This window comes from Sciurus vulgaris (assembly GCF_902686455.1).
Source record: "Sciurus vulgaris genome assembly, chromosome: 8".
NCBI lineage: Eukaryota > Metazoa > Chordata > Mammalia > Rodentia > Sciuridae > Sciurus > Sciurus vulgaris.
In genome coordinates, this window is record NC_136468.1 from 94,518,473 (window position 1) to 94,541,227 (window position 22,755).

Genomic DNA, 22,755 nt, shown 5'->3' on the forward strand with positions numbered 1-22,755 from the left:
AAACTACTCTCTTTACCACACCAGGAAAAACAGTCAGTGAACCTGTTGTAACAGTCCAGCTGAGATATAACCCACAGTTTAGCTGAGGTCAGAATGGAGGTGATGGAAAGACAATTGGAAGAGAGCGTCTAAAATGTGTGAGGGAACTTGAAGAGGAAAGGGTGGTCAGCATGCCACAGAGAGGTCCTATAAGATTAAGACCCAGTGTCCTTTGATTATGCGCTTGGAAGGGAACTGTAGCCTGAGAGGTTAAGTTTCACCAGGATGGCGGATGGCCTTCCTATGGTAGCCAGGTTGCCTTGGTCATGGACTTGAACATGCATTCAGAAGCATGCAGGTTCACTGAGAAAGCAACCCCAGGGACCATGGTGGTGTTCTAGGGATGAGGGAAAGGACTCCAAATGCAGTTCAGGGTCACACTTGAGGGCTTAGGGTAAGCTGCTGGTGGTGGTAATATCCAGTTATCTGCTCTTAGCCTCAGGTTAGCATGAGCAGTGAGAGAATGTAGACTAAAAAGGCGAAACGAGGCACATGTAAGGCTTTTTAGAAGGCCAATGCCATTTTTTATGGTCTTGATGATTTTTAACAGTTATTTTAACAACAGAATGATGAAAATGTGTGGTATTCTTTCTCCCTAGGGATAATGTGGCCACTGAGAAAGGTTGCAACTAATAGGAAAAATGAGTTTTATTGTTTAACTGTGGATTCAATTAATTTGTCTTCTTCCTGTCTCCATTGCCACGTGTTTTCTGAGATGACTGGCTGACTAGGCAGAGCTTCTCTACAAGAGCATGTCTGCTAAAAAATACCATGATGTTCTTCTTCACTCTGAAAATATTTAATAGAAAAAGAGCCCAAATGCATGCAAAAGCAAAGTGCAACTAGTTTAGCCTCATTTTATTTATTTACTTTTTTTATTTTTTAGACATAAATAAGGACTACTGAGCTCTGCAGAATGGTTTAAATCAGGTTTCCCAATCTTGGCACAATTGATATTTTGGGCTGGTTGATTCTTTGTTGTGCCTGGTAGGGTGTTCAGCAGCATCCTGGCTTCTACCCACTAGATGCCTGGCTCCATCTTCATCCTCATCCTCATCCTCTCGCTGTGACAACCAAAAATGTCTCCCAGCATTGTCAGAAGTCCCTGGGAGGGAGAAGAGGTGAAAGACAAAATTTCTCTAGGTTGTGAACTACTGGTTTAAATATAATGTGATTTTATCAGAAAATAACCATGTCTTCCTTCTATAGTACTGATGGTTTTATTGAAGCTTATGGAATCTCAAAATCTTTTACCAGAGGAAAATGAATGGATGTTTACAAATTTCCTTGTAGAAAGTTTATTTAAGTATTATTTAAAGAAAAAAGGAGCTGATTGTGGTGAAACTTACCTGTAATCCCAATGACTTGAGAGGCTGAGGTGGGAGGATCACAAGTTGGAGGCCAACCTTACCAACTTAGTGAGACCCTAAGCAACTTAGTGAGACCCTGTCTCAAAATTAAAAATGAAAAGGGCTGGGAATGTGGCTCAGTGACTGAGTATTCTATCACTATCATATTTAATAATAAAAAGTCATCATTTTGTACCATCCTTTTAAATTCAATTTTTCTAGTAAGTCATTTTTATTATATTTTTCAAAGTATTAGTCACATTGGATTAGAAAAACAAAAACAAACAAAACTGGTCTTCCACGAGAGGCAGTATGAAAACTCTGCCTGGATATATGGTGGAAATTTTTCTTTGCCCTTAGTATATTTTGCCTCTAAGGCTTAAACAAAAAAGGAGGGAGCGGTATTGCATGTGTACCTGTTAGCAGCTTTAAGTTGATGACAAATAGAATTTATTATAAAGAAATTTACCTTATAGGAAATAAGTCCTCCTTACTTTTGAAGTATATTTAAGTTTTTTTTTGATTAGTTAAGTCTTCATGTAGTATACCTTATTGTCTTTCACTAAGATAATATGCCCTAACTAGGATGAATGTGAGCCCTAAGAGTGGTTAATACCCTTTCTTTAATTATCTTCTTCCTGAAAATCCTGACCTATGAACGCTCCTCTGGTGCCTGGTGTCCTGCACTCTCCATGAGGAGCTGGTGCTAGGGAGGGCAGGTGAGGAAGGAAGAGGTACGGATTATCCTTGCTAGGAGGTTGTCACAGACGTTTTGGAGTCTCCTCAGTCACTTGGAGTCATCCATCATTTGTGGAACTCTATTACACTGACTCAGGTTTGATAGACTGACCTATGAACAAGGGCAGTGAAGTAATGTAATGCCTCACAGTCTGACCTTGGTCTGATTTTCCAATGTCATGGCCCAGTTTTTCTTCACGTGTTAGAATAGGGTGGAGGAACAAGGCTTCCGATAGACAGTTATTTGAAGCAGAAAATGCTGGTGTGTTCCCCGCACTGTGGACCACTTGTTCCAATTCCTTTAGATTCCTTTATCCCATTTGGAGTGGAAGAATCCAGAGGGCCCTGTGCTACTCTTGGGAGCCCTTTGCACGTGACCTGGCATTGGTTAAGAACCGTCTTTTGGCCTATACTTCCTCCCTGGGCTGTATGGGTTTTGTACTACCCTTCCTTCTGAGTAAAAAAGGCAAAAGCTTTGCCTGCCCTATTAGCAGCAAAAAATCACCCTTTCTTTAAGTTTTTTAATCCAGATGATGAAAATATATAACATATTCGGAAACTCCACTGGCAGACTTGGCAGGCGTTTCATATTTACTTGGACTTAACATGAATTGGATTTGGTTCTCTGATTTCCCCGCCTCCATCTCTCGGAACAAGTTATTTATTATCTGAGTGAGACTGTGTTAGTGGATCAGACATGCACATGGCACGTCGATTGTAAGTGTGCTTGTTCGCTAAGATTTATGCTAGCCCAAATTGTTTTATATTGGTTTTCATTGTTGAAAATTTACTGTATTCATCCTTGGTTTGGCGTAAGAATTTGTAGTGTGCTAAAGTTTCCTGTGGTTGAATACTTTATCTCTGTAACACTTCATGCAAAGGAAATTAAAAAATATATAGCGAAAGCATTTCCCTAATATGTTTCCAATCAGCTGTGTACTTTAGTAATTTGATTTGTAGGAACTAGAGAGCAGAGCATTACTGAGCTCTATTCAGTCATTCATAATTCTTTGGGAATTTAGATCATGGTTCTGAGTTTATGAAAACATCTACTGAAAATTTCCTAAGTGCTTTATTATTCTGCTTCTATGTATTAAGTTTTTTTGACCTCGGCAATATCTAAAAGAACTCATGGAAGAAAGTGAGTCTTTCCTCTGTTGTGAATTCCAGACATGAATTGAGGTTGATTAGCTAGCCAGAAGTCATTGCAATAGAGAGGCAGTCCCTTTTATTTCTGCATTATCCTGTCTATGTGTCTTTTCTATGCTTTTTGGGTTAAGCATTCTAAGCTATTGTTGGTTAATCTCTGCCTGGTGGGCTTCTGAGACTACAGTGATAATTGGCATAGCGGGTTGCACCTTCCCAGGAAGTGTAATCCTCAGTGTGTAAGGTGTTGTTTGTACAAACCAAGTCAAGATTGAGGCTTGTTCTTCACACCATTATTTCTTTGACTTCACGCCATTATTTCTTCAAGGAATCTCAACTAACAGGGTTGTTCCCTACTTGGAGTCTCTCTGGCCTGTGACTTCTGTTTTTGCCAATGAATAAGTATGACTTTTGGCCAGTGAGTTAACATATAATAATCCATACATTGGTAATTTCAGACATGTTTGATCTAGTTTATTACCTAAGAGTTAAAAAAAAAAATACAAAACGAAATTGAACTAGGGAGCCATAGCCCTGAGAACTGGGAGGTAAGCCTTGGAAGGTTTTATCTGGTGAAGACAGTAATTCTTTAAGACTTAGGTATAGAATTTTGCAATCAATTCCTCTATTTTGGCTTTCTGCTTTAATTCCCTGCCACATTTTACACTTCTTTCTCGATCTTCAGCAATTTTGAGTTCATTTGCTCTATGATAACCTTTTTCATAATGTTGTTTTTAGTTCTGGCACTATGAGAAGTAATGAAGTATGAGAACTTCATTAAGCATAAATAAAATCGTGCTGTTGTGCATTTTGGCCAAGAGAGTTCATCAATCTGTGATGTTTCATTTGAAAATGCAGTTCAATGAATTAGTGGATTTAGTAGTCAGAGAATTAGCCTAAGTGATTGCCAAGTGGGTACTTCGAAGGCTTAACTGTGTTTTGGGGATCAATAGCCAAGGAGCTGATGTCCCCTGTAATTACAAGTCTTATAAAAGAAATAACTTCTTTTGCTCCCAAAATAAAGGAAACCCACATTCATTCTTGGCCTCTCTTCTCCCTTTTGTGTTTCCTGCCTAGGTTGCACTTATGAAGGGAATACCTACAACAGCTCCTTCAAATGGCAGAGCCCAGCTGAGCCCTGTGTCCTGCATCAATGCCAGGTAAAGTCCAGCTATTTTACTCTCCAGTGAGGACTCCATAAGAGTTCTCCTCAGCTCCCCACAGAACAAAATCTCCAGAAGACAAACAAAAAGGAGAAACAAATGAAAAACCAACTGTATGCTTGTGTGCATTTTACTATGACATTCACCATAACAAGACAAGTACAGGAGAGATATGGTACAGGACTTGTTTTCAGAAACAGACAACAAAATTGTCCACCATTGTTATATGGCACCTGGAAAAACTCCAGGAAGATGCATACATCCTTGGGGAAAATTCATGTCTTCCTGTGACATTATCTTTAAGCAAAACATGAATTCCTGTTAGCAGAAAAGAGGTATTAAACAGGAGAGGTTTTCCTTCTTTGATTTAGAAAGATTTTGAACCAGGGCCAATCCATAAACTGTATTAAATAGAAGCAATTAGTACACTGTAACCTCAATGATTTCAACCTGACAAACCCAAGAGTCGCTTGTTCAGCAACTAAGGAGCCCATTGTGGCTAATGCTTGCTGAATTCCGAAAAGAACAGTAGTTCCACATGGCTCTAATCCCCACAGGTGTTAAATGCAGAAAGATGAACTAAAAGGGAAATGTTGGACCTAAAATTTCAGACTTCCTTTCTTATCTCCATAGAAATACTCTGATAAATACAATGCTCGTTTAGTTTTAATATAACTTAGAAATTTTCTGTAGAAAGGTGCTATTACATCATTTTATCCCAAATCCCACTTCATAATCTCAGGATATGCATTTGCTTTTTAAAAGGAGGTTGAAAGGTGAGGACAACAATAGATATTTCCCTCTGATGTTATCTCCAGCATACTGACATTTAATTTATGAAATCTGAATTTTATGTTAATATGTTCTTATTCTATGCCCACAGCAAGCATGCTCATTTAAAAGACGTTCAGTTATTTATTCAGCTTATTTATGTAGTTATTGTGAAATAAACAGAAGGTAAGAGAGCTGTAAATAATAAATTCATTACATCAATAAATATTTGTTGAATTTTTACTTTAGTTTACAAATTCAACCAGCCTCATGGTACAGAGATAAGAGCAAAGAGTCTTAATAACCCAAAAGTCCACATTCCTTACAAAGTTGTACCACTTCACCTCCACCCTGCTTCTTGTTTGATGCAGTTTCCACTCTTGGGCAGGGGCATTCTGGAAGCCTAGGTTAGAATGTTGGTTAAACAAGCCCTTTGCAATCTAGTATAACATTTGTATACAACCATCACGGGTAGCTTGGATCCTGAAGTCGCTTGGATATTTAGATTTTCCTGCCTTTAAATGAAGACCTTTTTTAAATTAAATGGAGGGAGGGAATACTTTGTTGCCAGAAGAACACATTAAGCCATTATCAGTTATTAACACTAAACCACCAATTGCTCATCATCTTTGGTTACTAGTCTCTCAGCAGGTCCTGGAGAGAATTGATGTAGAAAAATCAAGTTATTATTGGAAGTCAGGAAATGCTGAACTGCAGAATGATACACAGAAAGGGGGTGTTATCTGCTGAGGATCAATTTTGTCTTTCATCCCCTGTCTTGAAACTGTCCTAGCCCTGCTGGCTAGTACAATGTCATTTCATTCAATAAGCAAAAAAGAAGCAGGATCCTGAGAAGGAAGCTATGCAAAGATGCTCCTTTGCTCAACTGGCACCTTATCACTCCCCCTGCCTCCTTCTTGCTTCCAATCATTGGGGATCCAGACTTCATCCAGACTTCAAGACTTGTCAGGCAGGAGGAGTCTTCTTGCTCCTCCAAAGGACAGACACAGTTGGAAGCTCTCTCTGAAAACTCTTCTGAGGACACAAAATCAGTTACAGAGGACACAGTATGGGGCAGTAAGAGAAATATAGACTCTGCCACTCACGTAACTAGTTACTTAACTTCTCTGCGCCACTCTTGTACCCTCTATAAAATGGGACTAGACCTCTCATTGGGTGGTTATAAGCGATAAGTGAGACTGTCATTAAAAATGCTTCTGGTAGATGTCTGCATGTGGTGGGTACATTTAGGTTCCAGACAACAGTGAGTCTGAGGATCTCCTCCTTTTCTGTATGAGTTGAATTTTGTCTTCTTTCTTATGTTCTCTGATGGAACCAGTACCTGTGATGAAAAATTCACCTTTATTTTCTCACTTTTAATTTCCTACTAGAAGAAAAAAATCTGATGATCAGAGATAGGAAATTCATGCTAGGAACTAACATGAGTCCTCCATCTGAATGACAGACACTGAAGGAAACTTGACTCTGGATCATAGCATTTTTGCATTGCTTCAGTTATTTAACTAGAATATGGATTTTTAAAAAAAATCTTATATCTGTTGTTGGTGTTTTGAGAGTTGTTCCTGTCCCCAAATGTGTTATAAATGATAGTAGAGTGCAATAGACATTATTACCTCATGTACATGTATGACTGCATGAATGATGTGATCCTGCAATATGTAAAATCAGAAAATGAGAGATTACATTCCATTTATGTATGATCTATCAAAATGTCTAAATGTAAATGCATTCTACTGTCATGTACAACTAACTAGAACAAATAAAATTTAAAAATTAAAAAAAAACCTACAATAAATTCACCTGTCCTATAAATCTTATTCCTGACATATGAAGACATTCAGTGTAGGACCCTCCTTTTTGGATTGGTACTATATGGTGGCAAACACAATGAAGAAAATAGCTGAGTTGTCATATTGTTACATCCATCTTCATCCTGTGCTATCCTCCCTGCAAAGCAAAATAAGACAAACCAAAAAGCACAATCTCGTCTACAAAATGGGTAGAGAATACAGAGGAAACTCCTCAAAGATGAACCCTGAAAATTAATTTAAAAAAAATTTCAATTGACATTAAGATGATAGAGTCTCAAGATCAGTTTGCAAATAACTCACTTGGTTTCATGACTAGAACTTAAAGTCTCCATTTCGACGTACTTAAATATGAACTTGGAAATTATTTTGTCAAATCTCTTCATTTGATATGGGAGAAAAACCAAACCCCAGGCTCCATGTGAAACCAAGTCACATTTTTAAGATTGCAAAATAACCCAGCCATGTTATTTCTAAAAGGGTGGTCAGAATTTATCTGGATCTCTTGATGCTAGCCTGGGTGTTATGTGTGTACTCTCTTCCTCACAGTTAATGTCTTGAAGTGTAATAACAATGATAGAAAGTACAGCTGGTATTGAAAACAGTTGTGAATGAGCAGCCAGACTGTCAGGTACAGACTGATGGCAAGAAGGCCTTAAAATCTAGACTTAAAAGAGAGCAGGCCGGGCCTAAAAGAAAGTGCAAGAACAGGAAGAAGAAACAGGTGACGGGATTTGCACTCTGAGGTCCACAGCATAGGTCATGGTGAATCCAATCTTACCTCATTTGTGCCATGTGCCTCTAGGCCACACATTCACCCTCATCATGTTCCTTTTCAGTTCTTCTCCTTCTATATTAGTCAGTTTTTCATTGCTGTGACATAATACCAAACAAGAGTGACTTAAAGAAGGAAAATTTAATTTGGGGCTCATGGTTTTGGAGGTCTCAGTCCATGGTTGGCTGACTCCAATGCTCTAAGCCTGAGGTGAAGCATAACATCATGGTGGAAGGACATGGTGGAGGAAAGCTGATCAACTAACGGCAGTTAGGAAACAGATACAGGAAGGGACCAGGGACAGATACAGTCCCCAAGGTTAGAACCCAGTGACCTACTTCCTCCAGCCATGCCCTACGGGTTCACAATTGTCATCCATTGGCTGTATTAATCCATTTACAAGGTCAGAGCCCTCACAGTCTGATCTTTCCACCTCTTTTCACCATGGCTGCATTGCCTAACATGAGCTTGAACATTACAGATTCAAACCATAACACCTTCCTTGGTCACTTTCCCACAGTTGTAGCTCCTTAGTGGGACTTCTGGGCTGACTGACTTGGGAAATTCTGTTTTGCAGGAAGGTGTCGTCACAGAGTCTGAAGTACGCTGTGTTGTTCACTGTAGAAATCCTTTGGAGCATCTGGGAGCCTGCTGCCCCACTTGTCCAGGTAATGTTCTCGGGAAGCGGAAGGCAGGAAGACTCTGGTGCAGTGCAGTACTATTGAAATCTGTCTTCTCTCAAGAATGCATGGTCCCCGCTTCCCCTGAATCCCAACCAATTGGAATTTTCCTCACTTTACATCTGTGTACCTGATGGGCTTAGAGAGCAAGCTCTTTTGCATAAAAATGTCCGGTTGACCTCTTCCTTGTGCCCAGTATGAACGCAATGTGCTGTAGGTCTTGGCATGTGGATTCTCAGAGGCCTGCTTTCCACTCCATGGGGCCACAGGTAATGCTTATTTTGGAAGGAAAGGCTGTGGCTTTCCCTTGCTTCCAGAAATGTCTTTTTACTGCTTCATATTGCAATACCTTGGCCAGAGCTCACCAGGAGATGAGGTGACCAGATGTTTTCTGAAAACTGAGAGCTGTGTCCCTATTGAATTTAGCTTAGGGTTTTGCTGGTCTAAGTTTTCAGTGTGGTTCAACAAGTTGGACTCACTATCTTTTTTAGAGGGCCCCACTGCTAACTGAGAGCAAAGGTCTTCCTTTACCAGTGACTGAGAATGTTTCCTCTTACTTTTCTGAATAGGATTGCAAAGGCCTCCTGCATCTTCTCTTACCCTTTCATACAAGCCTGGGGATTTTGAGGAGAGAGAGTTTTTCTGATTTCTTATGTTGCTAGCTGAGAGTTTCCAACAGGTGTTCTTCATTTTGGGTCTTCTCTGAGCACTGGTCCTTATTGGTGATGATATAGCTACTACTCTCTGCTTTGGAGGTTACTCTCTAAAGGATTCACTGTTCTTGGAACCTTCCTGTGAAATGACAAGACACCATGGTGGGCTGCTCTGCAGAGATGAGCCAGACTTCCTTGTACCTTGGAATGTCTTTATTCAGCTTCCTTTTCATGCTAGATTTTTGTAAAGCATGTATTATTATTGGACAAGTGTACCTGAAGGCAGAAAACTGGTTGAAAGTAAAGTGATTCTTTCCATAATCTGGTTATTTTGTATCTATCAGTTTGCTTCAGTGCTTTTCCTTTCTGAATGTGCTGAATGTCTTATATTGTGTAACTACATTCTTTTTTTGGGCGGGTACTGGGGATTGAACTCAGGGGCACTTGGCCACTGAGCCACATCCCCAGCCCTATTTTGTATTTTGTTAAGGGACAGAGTCTCATTGATTGCTTAGCATCTCGCTTTTGCTGAGGCTGGCTTTGAACTCTCAATCTTCCTGCCTCAGCCTCCCGAGCCACATTCTTAAATGTCTACAGGATCTTCTCTGCTAAACTAGAGCGTAGTTCTCTAGGCTGTACCTTAGAATCACCTGGGAAAAGTGAGGTGAAAGTGAAGCTTGGTGCCCAGCTGCATCTTAGACCAATTCCATCAGAACCTCTGAGGGTTGGGACCATAGCCTCCTTGATCATTTCTATTCACAACCAAGCTTGGGATTGGTAATGAGACAGATGGTATTTGTCATCCAGATTCAAAAATTATGAACTCTTTTACATGTGAATTTTGTTGCACTGAGCAGACTACTGCTTTATTGATATAGAGTCAACTCAGACACCCCACCTCCTGTCTTCAACCATAGACCCCTCAAGGAGCAAGGGTAATGCAGGAAGCCTTGAAGCTCATCACCTGTCACCCTCTGTAACATCCTTTCACTTAGGAAATAGTTATATTTTAGGCTGCCTTTGAAATGTGGATACCCAAACAGCAGCATGAATTTATTTCAGCATTTTTGAAGTTTTCCGATTTGAGCAATGGCCCCTTCACTCTGGTTTTGGTTGGGTTCCCAGGAAGAGAAGAGTTGGATTCCAGGGTTGCGCATATTGCACTGCTAAGTCCTCATAGCCTTCCAGGGAGGGCTAGGGTGGTGTCCACTGATCAACAGGAAGAAACCAGGCCCGGTGAGAGTAAGTGTGTGTCCCAAGTGCATGAGTGAGTCAGGGCTGACAGTGGGGCTGGACCCTGGCCCTTCTCTTTCCTCACCACCACACTGTACTACCCCTCACTCCACCACACACCATGAGAAGTATTCTGCTTAGGTTCAGGTGCCATGGTGGTGAATCTTCTTTAAAAGTGAGGGTACCTGTGTCACGCACTGACCACGTAACTACCTGGGCAGGTTCTGTGCCCTCCGTTATGAGGTCAGGAATTATCTTTGCTCCCTGTCCTTCATTCCAAAAAACAGTGTTTGGGATGCACATCAGAAAGAACTGTCTCCAGAAGGTCTGATCCTTTGTCTTAGGAGAGTGGTCTCAGCCAAGTCTTGATAGAGACAGTCAAGTTAAGCCTTGGGGTATGCTTGTTAATTCAGAAGGACTGGCGCCTGTCATTGATCAGGGAATGGTATTCCACATAATGACAAACATGTACAGTCTGTGGTCAGTTTCTTCCTGAAACAGATTTCAGGGCATTCTTGGTTGTCTATTCCTTCCATTCCATCTGACTCTTTGCTCAAGGATGCTGGATTGTGATGGGAATAGTTTGAATAGAATTTTCATAGAAATTCCTTGACTTAAGTTGTTAAATGTAGATTATGTGGTTAATTTGTCTGGCAATCTATATCACAGAGTCAGAGGTGCAAACATAGAAAAGAATTGATGACACTTTTTTGGAAGTGTCCTTTGGAAAGAGACTGGGCAGCTGTCATTTATGAACGGTGCTGGGTGCAGTCGCTGGGGTCACCATGCTTACCAAGTCTTTCCACATTACCAGAAAAGCAAGGAGGTGGCTACTTGCTAGCTCTGATTGTGCATATCAAAAAGATCTTATTCCTGGGACACATTTTTAAAGTTCAACTTTACTTACGTATTCTTTGGACTTGTGGCACTTGGCTATGTGTCTTTCTGTTGAACAAAGGGCCATATTTGGCTTTAAGAAGGATAGGACCAGAGGTCTGGCCAGGTGGGGGTAATGTTCTTGATCTTCCTTGTTAGGATGCAGCTCCTCCAAGAATTTGGTGGCTTCTGCTGACAGTTTCAGTTGAAAGACCTTGAACACTCCTTTTCAGTCCTTCATAAGAGCCTGCTCTGCTAAGTTTTATCCGTTAACAACTCTTTCTAGCACACTCTACTATGTAGAAAGTGACCCCAGTTGACCCTGCACCTTGTGAGGACAGTCCTGAGGAAAGTGGTTTTGCTATTAACTGACCATCTTCTCATGGTATATGAGACACAGTTGCTGGGCAGTATGTGCCTCAGGTCATTTGTGACATCTCTTTGGAATATGGCAGTGTCCTGAGCATCTTTCTGAATAGGAGACAACTCCTGAATTTTGATCCTTTTATCAGCCAAACTTGGAAGGGACCACAGCCCATTTAACACCCACAGTGTGGGGTTGAAGACCCATGGAGCCCTTCCTGTCCTCTTCTGCCCCTCTGGCTTTTGTGCCTGTCCCTCTTCTTAGTGTAGTAGGTAGGTCAGAGCCAAGTAAGAATCCCAAACTGGCCATCTGCCAGCATGGCTTCCCTCTCTGAGCCATGTTTTCCTTGTGTGAAATGAAGAATAGAGTCCCCACTTTGTAGGATTCCTGAGAAAACGGAGTGAGGTTGGTGCGTAGGGCCTGGTAGAGGCTGTACAATTCTCTGGGACTCATCAAGTGGCAGCTTTTAGCACCATCTACTCTTTAGCTCATGGTTGACTTCTTTCCCTTGGCCTTCCTCTGGTCTCTGCTGGCCCCTTGGGGATGGGTTCGCCTGGCAGTGATCACCATGATCTTGACACAGCTCCAGGGGCTCACTACAGGAGTCCCTGTTGTGCTTTTGCTGTTCTTGGGCTGACTTGGGTTTGGCAACTTTGGGGTTTCTGGTCCCAAGATGATGTGCCAGTCTTTTGCACTTTATTTTTTATGTAGCAATCTTATCCACAGGTGAAGAAGGACACTCTGTTGGGTGGAGATGGAAGTGGGAGGTGAGAGATAGGTGAGCAGTGGATGGAAGGATCATGTCAAGTTGAATGAAAGCTTCTGTCCTAATTCTGGACTCTGCTTTGCTTTCCAGGCTGTGTGTTTGAAGGTGTGCAGTATCGGGAAGGAGAGGAATTTCATCCAGAAGGAAGCAAATGTATCAAGTGTTCCTGTGTTGTAAGTCCTGCTGTGGCTGTTGCTAGGGTGATCCTTCAGGTTAATTGCTGCTTGTACTCATCAGCAGCAGCAGGTTCTCTCTCTCCTCTCCTTCAACCGCAGGAAAAGCTCTTTCATCTGAGGCAGGTTTCTCAGCCTCAGCACTTCTGACAATCTGGGGCGGGTCCTTCGTGTTGTGGGGATTATCTTATGTAGTGTAGGGTGTTTAGTAGCATGCCTGGCCTCAACCCACTAGGTTCCAGGTGTATCCTTTACCCCAGTTGTAGGATCAACAATGTCTGTAGATATTGCCTAATATGCCCTGGAGAACAAACTCACTTTCAATTAAGAACTGCTGTTCCATAGAGTGAGAGAGAGTGGTTGATTTTCCTCCACCGACCTCCTTTTGAGGAATACCATGAATTTCCTGTTTTTTTGAGGGCAGAGGAGCTTCTTGCTGAGGCAGCTGTTGAATTGAGTGAAGTCACAGAGAAAGCAACTGGTGACAAGCCCAGCTTGTCTCAGTGCATTCTGTGGGATGAGAGCTGGTCATATACAGTTATGAGGAATGGATGGGAGGAAATTGTCTATGTCCATTCAGGGCAAAGTATGGAATAGTAGAACAAAGCCATAGACTTCTATTTCTAAGCATTGTTGATTTTTAATCCACTTACTAAGAATATCCCCAGCATGCGTAGGAATGAGAAGAGGAAGTAGCTTGTGCTGCAGTTTTAAAGGGATCTTTATAATTAATGTACTTTAAATTTAGAGTCATCATTGGTGCTGGTAGTGGTGATGGTGGTGATAGGGAATCTGGTCTTCAGCAGCTGCTCCAAGTTTTTTACAATAGGGAATTAGTATAACCATGTATTTTTTCATCTTGTGTAATAAAGAACATACATTTTCCAAGTCACTGGTGACTTAGAGGGTATTGCAAAATATTAAAAAGAAAATGCATGGGGAACTCTAGAATCCTGTTTCACCAAAGCAGAATCATATGTGGATCATCATAAATGATAGCATTTATCATTTCTCTACATGTTTTTTCTAAAATCTTTTGCTCTTCTTAGAGCATATGCATGCCCAACCTAGAGTCCAGGTTAGAACAAATATGACCAACGGTGATGGTTTTTGTATGGAGAAAAAAAAGGGAAGGAAGAGATGGAAGGAGAGAAGAAAGGAAAATGTGTATGTATCTACATATCTGGGTATAGAACATGTTGTATTTATGTAATATGTTAAAAGCACAAAAGTGATTTACAAATGAAAATGAACACTGGCTTACATATTTCAGTTCAACCTCCATGTTTTCTTGCCAATGCTGCATACATAGACTTATGCTATTTTTTGTACATGATTTCTATTTGCCATTAAACATCACCAATTTCTCAATTTTATTTCTTCCATATTGGAAGCTATGGCACTTTCTGATAATTTTTTGAGTCATCTCATTCTTCTGGGAGTAGGTTGAGGGGAAAACAAGGCACCCATCAAGAGGAAATTTTAAATGTGTGCTTGCACAAATTGTCTTTCTGATCAAGGTGTGTCAGGATCAGACAGCTGAACTCCTCAGGGAGGAAATTTAGAAGGTGGTGAGGATGATGGGGAGTTCCTGAAGTTCTACTGATGACATCAGTCCCAGGTATCCAGCCTTGGAACTAGAAATGAGCTTAGGGCTTTTGTGCACAGGGGTCACAGACTCAAATATACTGAGGCATTAGATTTTATTTGTTTTAAACTCAGCACATGCTAAATGAAACACACCTGAGGGCCAAGTTCAGGGCCATAGAAGTCCTGCTTTCATTTTTGGTTGAAAAAGTGAAAATCCAAAGATGTTACTTGCCTGAGCCTTCCTGCCAACTGAGTTCTTTCCAGACCTGCAGTCTATATCCTTTCCTATATGTCTACAGTCTTATTTCCTGTATTCTTACCATTCCTGGCTCTTTTTCTAATTCTGCATGTTTCTACCCTCAGCACTTAAAGGGCTACTAATGCTTTTGATTACATTCCTGATGCCAGTCTTTTAGGCTAGTAGAATAAATGGGAGAGTTCTTGCTGGAGGATAGGACATGGGTGTGGGGGGTTGGATGTAGGGGAGAGTCATAGAGCAGTTTTTCTTTTCATGAACACCAAAATTTAAGGTGTAAACTTTGTTGCAGCTCATTATTAGAATAACCTGGTTTTTAGCATTCTTTCATTTTGCTATCTTTTGATGTAGTACACTAAATAAAACCCTAATGTCTTGACAGCCCTTGACCTTGACTTGAGATTGCAGCTGTGGAAGTGTCTGCTTGAGAATATAATAAAGCAGAAGTGTGGTTTGGTTTTGTAACTGCTAGGCATGAAACTTGTCAGAGTAACCCTGCAGCAGGCGTGGTTACTGTGGCTAGTAAGTTGTGCGGGGTGTGAGGTGCCATCTTGCTGAATGAGAGGGTGAAACTACAGAAGGGCTTCTACCAGGGTAAGAAGGACGGAGGTTATTATGGGACCTGGGGTGGGGGCCATTCAGAACATTAGGCTGCAGGTTCCTCTGACAAAGGAAGGTGGTATATAATAACCTGCTGTTCTTTGGTAAAAGGAAAAACATTTATGCATTTGAGCACATATATAGGACAGTCGTCCCTCAGTATCTTTTGGGGGTTGGTTTCAGAACCCCCTGTGAATACCAAAATCTGCAGATGCAAGTCCCATGTATCAAATTGTATAGTAATCACTTATAACTTACATACACCTCCCATATACTTTAAATCCTTTGTAGATCATTTACAATGCCCAAAACAATGTAAGTGCTATGTGAATAGTTGTTATACTCTGTTGTTTAGAAAACAATCACAAGGGAAAACATCTATGTCTGTGTATTTTGAGTACAGATTCAAAATTTTCCCCAAATATTTTCCATCGGTAGGCAGTTGAATCCACAGATGTGGTACTCATAGATATGGAGGGCCAACTATATTTATGTGACTATATATTTGTGTGTGTATAAGTCTGTATCTGTAAGTGTATTCATCTATACACACACACACACACACACACACATATATATATATGTATATATATATAAAAGCATGGATATAAACACTCATATTTACATACCTAAGTTTGAATTCCTCCAGAAACAGACTCTGAGACAATTATTTGTATGTAAGTAGTTTATGTAGGACATAGAGAAGATGGACAGAAGAATATTGATACAAGACAATGAGGGAAGGCAGCCAGTGGAGGGTATGTTACCAAGTGCTATGGTCTGAATGTTTCCCCAAACCATGTGGTGAAATATATTTCCCGTCGTGGTAGTCTTAAGGGGTGGTAATTGCTCCCACAAATGGCTTTAGTGTCCTTATGAAAGGGCTTGAGGGAGAGAGTTTAACCGCTCTTACCCTTCCATCCCTTCTGCCATGTGAGGACACAGAATTCCCTGCCCTCCAGAGGATACAGAATGGGTGCCATCTTGGAAACAATAAAACAGCACTCAACAGCGACCAAACTGCTTGTGCTTTGATCTTGGGCTTCTCAGCCTTCAGAACTATGAGAAATAAATATCAATTTTTTAAAATAAAATAAAGTCCCAAGTCTGTAGTATTTTGTGGTAGCAGCACAAATAAACCAAGATACCAAATAAACTACCAATGTGGATTACCAGATCTTAATCCTACTGGGGAGACTTTGGGAGCCTCTATAAAATTTATGCCTCAGGATTTTCTCCCTGAGGGATGAAGAGTTGAGTTATTTCTATACCAACTTCCAACAGTAATTGGTTGGGGGCTTCTCCTAGGACTGTGTTGACTGGGTAGCATTTCTAGCCTGCCATTCAGGTGGACAGAGGAAGAAATATAGGTGTTAGCAGTTGGAAGTCTGGCCGTGAACTCAAGTGGTAGCAGTGAGTGGATGTGTGTGTGTGTGTGTGTAGCAATAGAGTCAACCTCAACAGTTAGGCATGTATATGTGTGCATACATATGCACATCTACACATTCCCATATTTAGAACTCTGAATATGTGTGCAAATACATACATGTTTAGAACACTGGACCTCTAGCAGTTTCCCAAACCTGTTACTCTCTCTTGTGTTTCCAATCCTTTCTGCATGCTGCTGCCCCTGTCCTTTCTTCTCCTTGTTCACTTGATGAGTATTTTATCTTTCCAAGTTGGTTATTACCACCCCACTCCAATTGCCTGAATACTGATCTTTAGAAACAGTGCTTTTCTCATTTTTATTTTGTGGCTCTCACTTGCTAGCTTATCTGCCCTCTTCCCTTCCTTCCTTCCCTTTACACACACACACACACACACACACACACACACACACACACACACAAACACACATACACACATTTCCAGGCAGGCACTCACCAAGTGGTATCACTGTTATTGGTTTATTTTCTTACTCTGTGTTGGTTGTGGAAGGGGATGTTTTTGTACATTCATCTGTCCATCCTCAGTGGACATGAGCACTGCCATGTGACACTCTTCTCCTCCTTTCCTGTGCTATCTTTTGTTGTGTCTAAGAAACACTAATGTTTTTTCTTTCCGTATTGTGACAGTTCTGTTTTTTATGCCAGCCAGCTCATTCTTGTCTGGGGGATCCATTTTAGTTTGATAACATTAGGGGACTATTTGCCTTTGGAGTTGTGTGTGTGGGAAGAAGCATCCCTCTTGCATATTATCTGTCTGATGAATGAATCACCAACTCTTCAAGATGTCCTTCACTCTCAAGTAAATGTTGCTGATATCAAGTGGCTTGTAATTTAAGTCCAACCCCTTTCTTTACACTCTTCAAATTTGTGAAAAATCTGTCTCCTCATGTTTTTGTGATGTGGTGATAGAGAGGTAGACCACCAAAGAACACTTCATCTTATTGAGATGAATTCTTTAGCTAATGAAACAAATGCCTTACACATGATTTTACATCCTGATTTTAGTTGGGACAGTATATATGGCATTCCAGACAGCTGAGAACATGCTAACCTTTGGAGATATCTGGAGAGGATTTCACAACCCTTTGCTCTTACCCATTCCAGAAGCAGAGCGTCTCGCATTTTTAGGTGTGAATATCATTATGACTTATTTAGGAAATGCAGTCCTTTACTATCACTTGTTAAACCTTATGATCCCCACTTACCCATTATATAAATAAAAAAAAACCAATTGCTTCTCCAGAGCCTGGATGCTAATCAGGGGAGTGATGATGTGCATTCCTTTAGCTGTTCCATATACTCATCTGAGTCACATTCAAGTGTGTTCCATATGCGATATGCGCAGTGTAAGAACCATATTAATTTTAAAATAGAGAGATGATTCTTTCCCAAGTCTGAACCAAAGAATAATTTATAAAGCATACTGAACATTGGTTAAAGTGCACATTTGCTTCCTCTGGGTTTAAACTTGACTTTTTATTACCTGCCAACTGCACAGCAAACAGCTGTATGTGTCATTGTTCAATCAAATGTTCAGGAAATAAGGATGGTGGCAGTTGGCACAGACATTTCTGTAAAATCTACCTTCAGTGTTGTAAGGTTAAAGACGAAGGTGCCAATGAGAAATGTTTGTGTTCTCTATTACCAAACTATTTTAGGAACCCTGTGGGGTGAGTGTTCTTGGAAATTGCTTACTGAAGGGAGTACAGCCCATGGAGTTGTAGGATACTTTTGAAAGAGTGGCAGGTCCTCAGTCTGTAAAATCAGCCAAATTAGCCGGCCAAGATCAATTACTTTTGCTGACAAAGGCATATTAAGTTCAGAGGATTTTTACCAATAAACATGGGTTGTTAATGGGCTGTCTGTGATGAAGGAGCTGTACTTTATTGGCTCTTAGAAGCCTTGAACTCCATAAACACCTTTGCTCTCATTTACACTTGAGATATTGCAAAGTGCTGTCTCCCAGGGAAAATGAAACTCTGAGGAAAGTTATTTGGAGAGTACAAAGAAAATGGAAGTCTCCATGCCTTCCCTCTCCTCCTAGCCTGCATTCCTGAAGATATCCCCCACAGCCTGGCATGGCCCAGCCCCTGTGCACCTCTCTGGTCTCACCATTGGCCCTCTCCCATTGTCTCTGCTCTGGCCAGTCTGGCCACTCTGGCCTTTGGACAGTCCTCTTGCTCCTCACTAACTAAAGTGTGGCCTCCCACCTGCAGCATGGACCTTGCCTGTGCCCTTGTTAGAAATGCAGGCTCTTGGTCACTCCTCCACGACCACAGAATTGAAGCCTGCAGTTTAACAAGATCCCCAGAGGATTCATTTGCCAAATAGAGTTTAAGAAACACTGGCTTAATTCCTTGTGGTCCCTAGGTTGTTTTCTCTTTTTCCTTTCCTTTCTTCTTCTCCTGTGCCTAGGTGGGCACATACTCATCCTGCACTTGGGAGCTGGAACATTCCTCCTTCAGGATAGCTTGCTTTGACTCCAAGACCAGAGCATTTCCTATAGGTAAAAGCTTTTATAGTACCACATTCTTTAATTCCCAGACATCTAAAATGGTTTGTAATTAGATATTTTTGATTGTGATTGTGATGATTTTTAAAACATTTTAATTTTTAATTAACATGCAATAATCATATACACTTCTGGGGCACAATGGGATAGTTCCATACATGTATATAATGTGTAATTATATAATTAGGGTAATTGGCCTGTCTGTCACCTTAGACATTTATCGTTTCTCTGTATAAGGAATATTCAAAATTCTCTTCACCTCTATTTTGAAATACATGATTACTCAATGATTTTATTTAACTCCATCAGGGTAAAATGATAACTTTTGATTTTTCAGTGTTGGCATATAATCAGCTTTCATAATAATTGCTAAATTCATGAATGAATGAATGCTGACTTTATTTTCCATCCTTTCCCCTTGCCTGTCTCCTGCTGCCACTCTCCACCCCACCCACTCTCCAATCCCCTCCTCCCCTCTCTCATGAACATTTTTAATTCTTACCAGTTCAGCAGGAAATAGAGAGATGCACCTCACCATGGAGGAGTTCAGAAAGGAAGATGGATTTATGTTCAGCTGCTGTAGCACTTATTATAAATGACTGTCTATGGAACGTGTAGGACTTTCCTGATATGTCATGTTTGAAAAGTGTTCTCTAAGCCTCAAAGATTCCCACATCTCCTGGCAGCAGGAAGCTGCGGTGGCAGGAAGCAGTCCAATGATCAGGGCCACTTGCTGTGGAGGAGCTTTAAGAGAGTGTAATCCTCTCCCCTCAGAGTTGACCTTGCCGTGAAGAATGAATACGTCTGACCCCCACTCCCAGCCATTTCAGATTCCAGTGTCTCCAAATCAGACTGCACCACCTGTAATAGGAAGCAGAGGAATTCCTCATCATTTCTGAAGTCACATGGTGCCATGGTAACCCAAGTTACACATTCCCAACTATACCATTTCCCTGACATGGGGACTTGTGACCCTCACGGCCTGAACCCTCTCTCGTGGCCTCTGCCTTACTTGAGGTAATATGTGCAATTTGGTGCATTTTAGTCATAAGCTGTCATTATATCTTCTCTGTCCATGGGGAGAGATTTGGCTACATCTGGGCAGTAAATTGGAGAATTGAGCAATTATCGAGTGAATTAGATCAATGTGGGCAGTTTATCTAGCTTGTGTATGCCAAAAAGCCTCAGAGGAGTTTTCAAAACTAGTCTGAAATATTGGTATAATCGCTGCAGTGTTTCATTTTGCATTATAGATGTACCATCACCCAAGGACAAAAAGGTCTTGCTTTTGAGAAATCAATTAAACAACTACAATAACAACATCTTTTCTTAAAGGGCGGGCTGGATAGCATTTGACCACTAGGAGGGGCCTCCAACTTGCTTAGAAAAGTAGCTGGTGTTCTGCTTGTTTGTTTGTTTGGTTTTGGCTGGACCATAGGTTGTGAATATTGAGGTTTTCTATAACAGTAAATCTAAGTGGATATGATGATACCTCTGTGCTAAGAGTCCTCTTGGAAGGTTTGTTGAAATGCCACTCTGATTAGTTGAATCCATGTGTACAGCTAATGAAATGGGGTTTTGAATTCTGGCTTATGGGTAATGTCATCAAAATGACCTGTTTTTAAAGCAAAACTGGGTTAATTGCCTGCTATTGTTCATTGATCATTACCTTGTGGAGCTTTAATAGCATCTTTGGAAGGAAGAGGGCAATGGTGGTGTAATTAGGAGGTCTTGCAGCCTCTGGTTTAATGTGGATCTTTCAGTGTATGGACTTGATTTGCATTGGGCACATTTTATGTTATACTGGTTTAGATTTGGTAGAAATAGTGAGGCAAGAGCTTTGCAGCATGTCTTTAAGAGTTTATAGGCAGAGTTGAGTTATTTGTGTTATTAGATAGTACTTCAGCAAGTTCCTGAAACCAACAGGGCAGGGGGTTAATTTTGTTGTTGTTGTTTTGTTTTTGGATGTTAAAAAGCTTGGGAATAATTCTCATATATATCTACACATACACATTTATATATTATATATTTTATATAGGTATTTATATATATTTTGTATGCAGACGCTAATTCATAATGAGGGGTTAAGAAAGAATGGAGTTACTTTAGGTAGAAGGGCGTGAAGGGAGGTAGAAAGGATAGTAGCATGAAACAGACATTATTACCCTGTGTACATATGTAACTATATGACCTGTGGGATTCTACATCATGTATAACTAGCAAAATGAGAAATTATACTCCGTTATATATGATGTATCAAAGTTCATCCTACTGTCATGTTTAACTAATTAAACAAATAAAAAAACACATCTTTCAAAAAAGAAATTCTCCAAGGACTGGGGGTATAGCTCAGTTGGTAGAGTGCTTGCCTCACATGTATAAGGCCCTGGGTTCAATCCCCAGCACCACAAAAAAAAAAAAAAAAAAAAAAAAAAAAAAAAAATTCTCCTATATTTTAAATCCTGCCTTATGCATTTTCAGGACACATCCTGAATTTTAAACCTCATATATCTTATTTTTAAAACTTATAGCCTTCTCTATGGTTATTTCTTTATATAACTTGCAGTTGAAGTATGCTATAAACTTATTTTTCTAAACTGGTAGTCACTAAGGTAGTATAATAATGAACACAATAGGGAAAATAGTTTGAAAGGAAATTTCTTATTTGACATTTGAGTTTTATTTGTAAACACAGTATGAAAAGAGATCAGCAAATGATTTCTTTACAGAGGAATTATTAATAATAATAGATAGTATTGCTGAACGTGTATGCTTTGCCAGGCACTTATTGTACTTTAATGTTAGTTCCCAAAATTCTTGTATAAGCTGGGAGGTGTTGGCTCCTTTTTTAATGAAGAAAATTGGACTCTGAGAAGTTTAACAATTTGCCTGAAGTTAAAGAGCTAATAATAATAGAAAACCTGAATTGCCTGAAAATAAAGCCATATGCTATTTCTCCCAATCTACCTTCTCCCCAACTGCACAATATGATTTGGAGATGTTATCTATGATTGTTTGTAGATATTTGAAACTGGGTAATGCCCCTTTGAGTCTATGGAGTGAAGAATGACCACAGATTTCAAGGGAGAGATAATGGTGTTGTGAGCATCCAAAAGGAACCCTAAATCTGATGCAAGAGATATTAACACAATAAAAAAAAAAATGCATTACACTTCCTCTCTCAAAGTTCACAAGTCTAAGCAAGTTTAAACTCAGACCAGATTTCAGCCCTGGGCGTTCAGCCGAAGCATATGTCACAGTGATGCTAGAGTGGATGAAGAACACGTATCTGTTACCCTCACATCAGATCAAGAATGGAGACACTATGATCCACAGTGCTTCTCCCTGCCAACAAATTATGGATACACAGAGAAAATGTGATAGTTTTTGGGACAGAGCCACCCTCATTGCCCCCACTTCCAGAGATGGTCTAAACAAATGTTTATTCAATGGGGTGCATCTATGCCTTGTCCACTGACAATGGTCTGAGCATCCATTTAGGAAGACCCTCCTTAGAGATTTTATACAGAAGGTGGATTCACCTGGACAGGCATTTCAGTGGTTCTGTGAATGTGGATTTATCCCCCTGGTAGAATGGAGGCAACTATGTAATAACTTTTGAACAGTTGCTTTTTCCTATCTAAGAAGCTGAAGATTAAGACATTTGAATGGAGTTTGGTATAGGTATCAATTTTCTCATCCCATTATGTCTTTACAAAGACCATTCCTTTTATTTCTCTTTTTCTTTCCTTCTGCTATATCAGATGATGCCCTTCATCTCCTACAAATTTCAG

The 22,755-nt window shown here is 40.4% G+C and overlaps 1 protein-coding gene across 5 annotated transcripts in view; it reads left to right on the forward strand.

Moving 5' to 3' along the window:
* BMPER (BMP binding endothelial regulator) overlaps window positions 1–22,755 on the forward strand; it is a 245,214-nt gene that overhangs the window by 53,253 nt on the left and 169,206 nt on the right. For 4 of the 5 annotated variants that reach the window (XM_079150871.1, XM_079150875.1, XM_079150872.1 and 1 more), the window contains exons 4-6: window positions 4,350–4,432; window positions 8,388–8,478; window positions 12,473–12,555. In XM_079150871.1, coding sequence (XP_079006997.1) covers window positions 4,350–4,432; window positions 8,388–8,478; window positions 12,473–12,555 — 257 coding nt within the window. Of the gene's footprint in view, window positions 1–4,349; window positions 4,433–6,180; window positions 6,284–8,387; window positions 8,479–12,472; window positions 12,556–22,755 lie in introns of all 5 variants that reach the window. The other variant, XM_079150874.1, reaches the window with a different exon arrangement.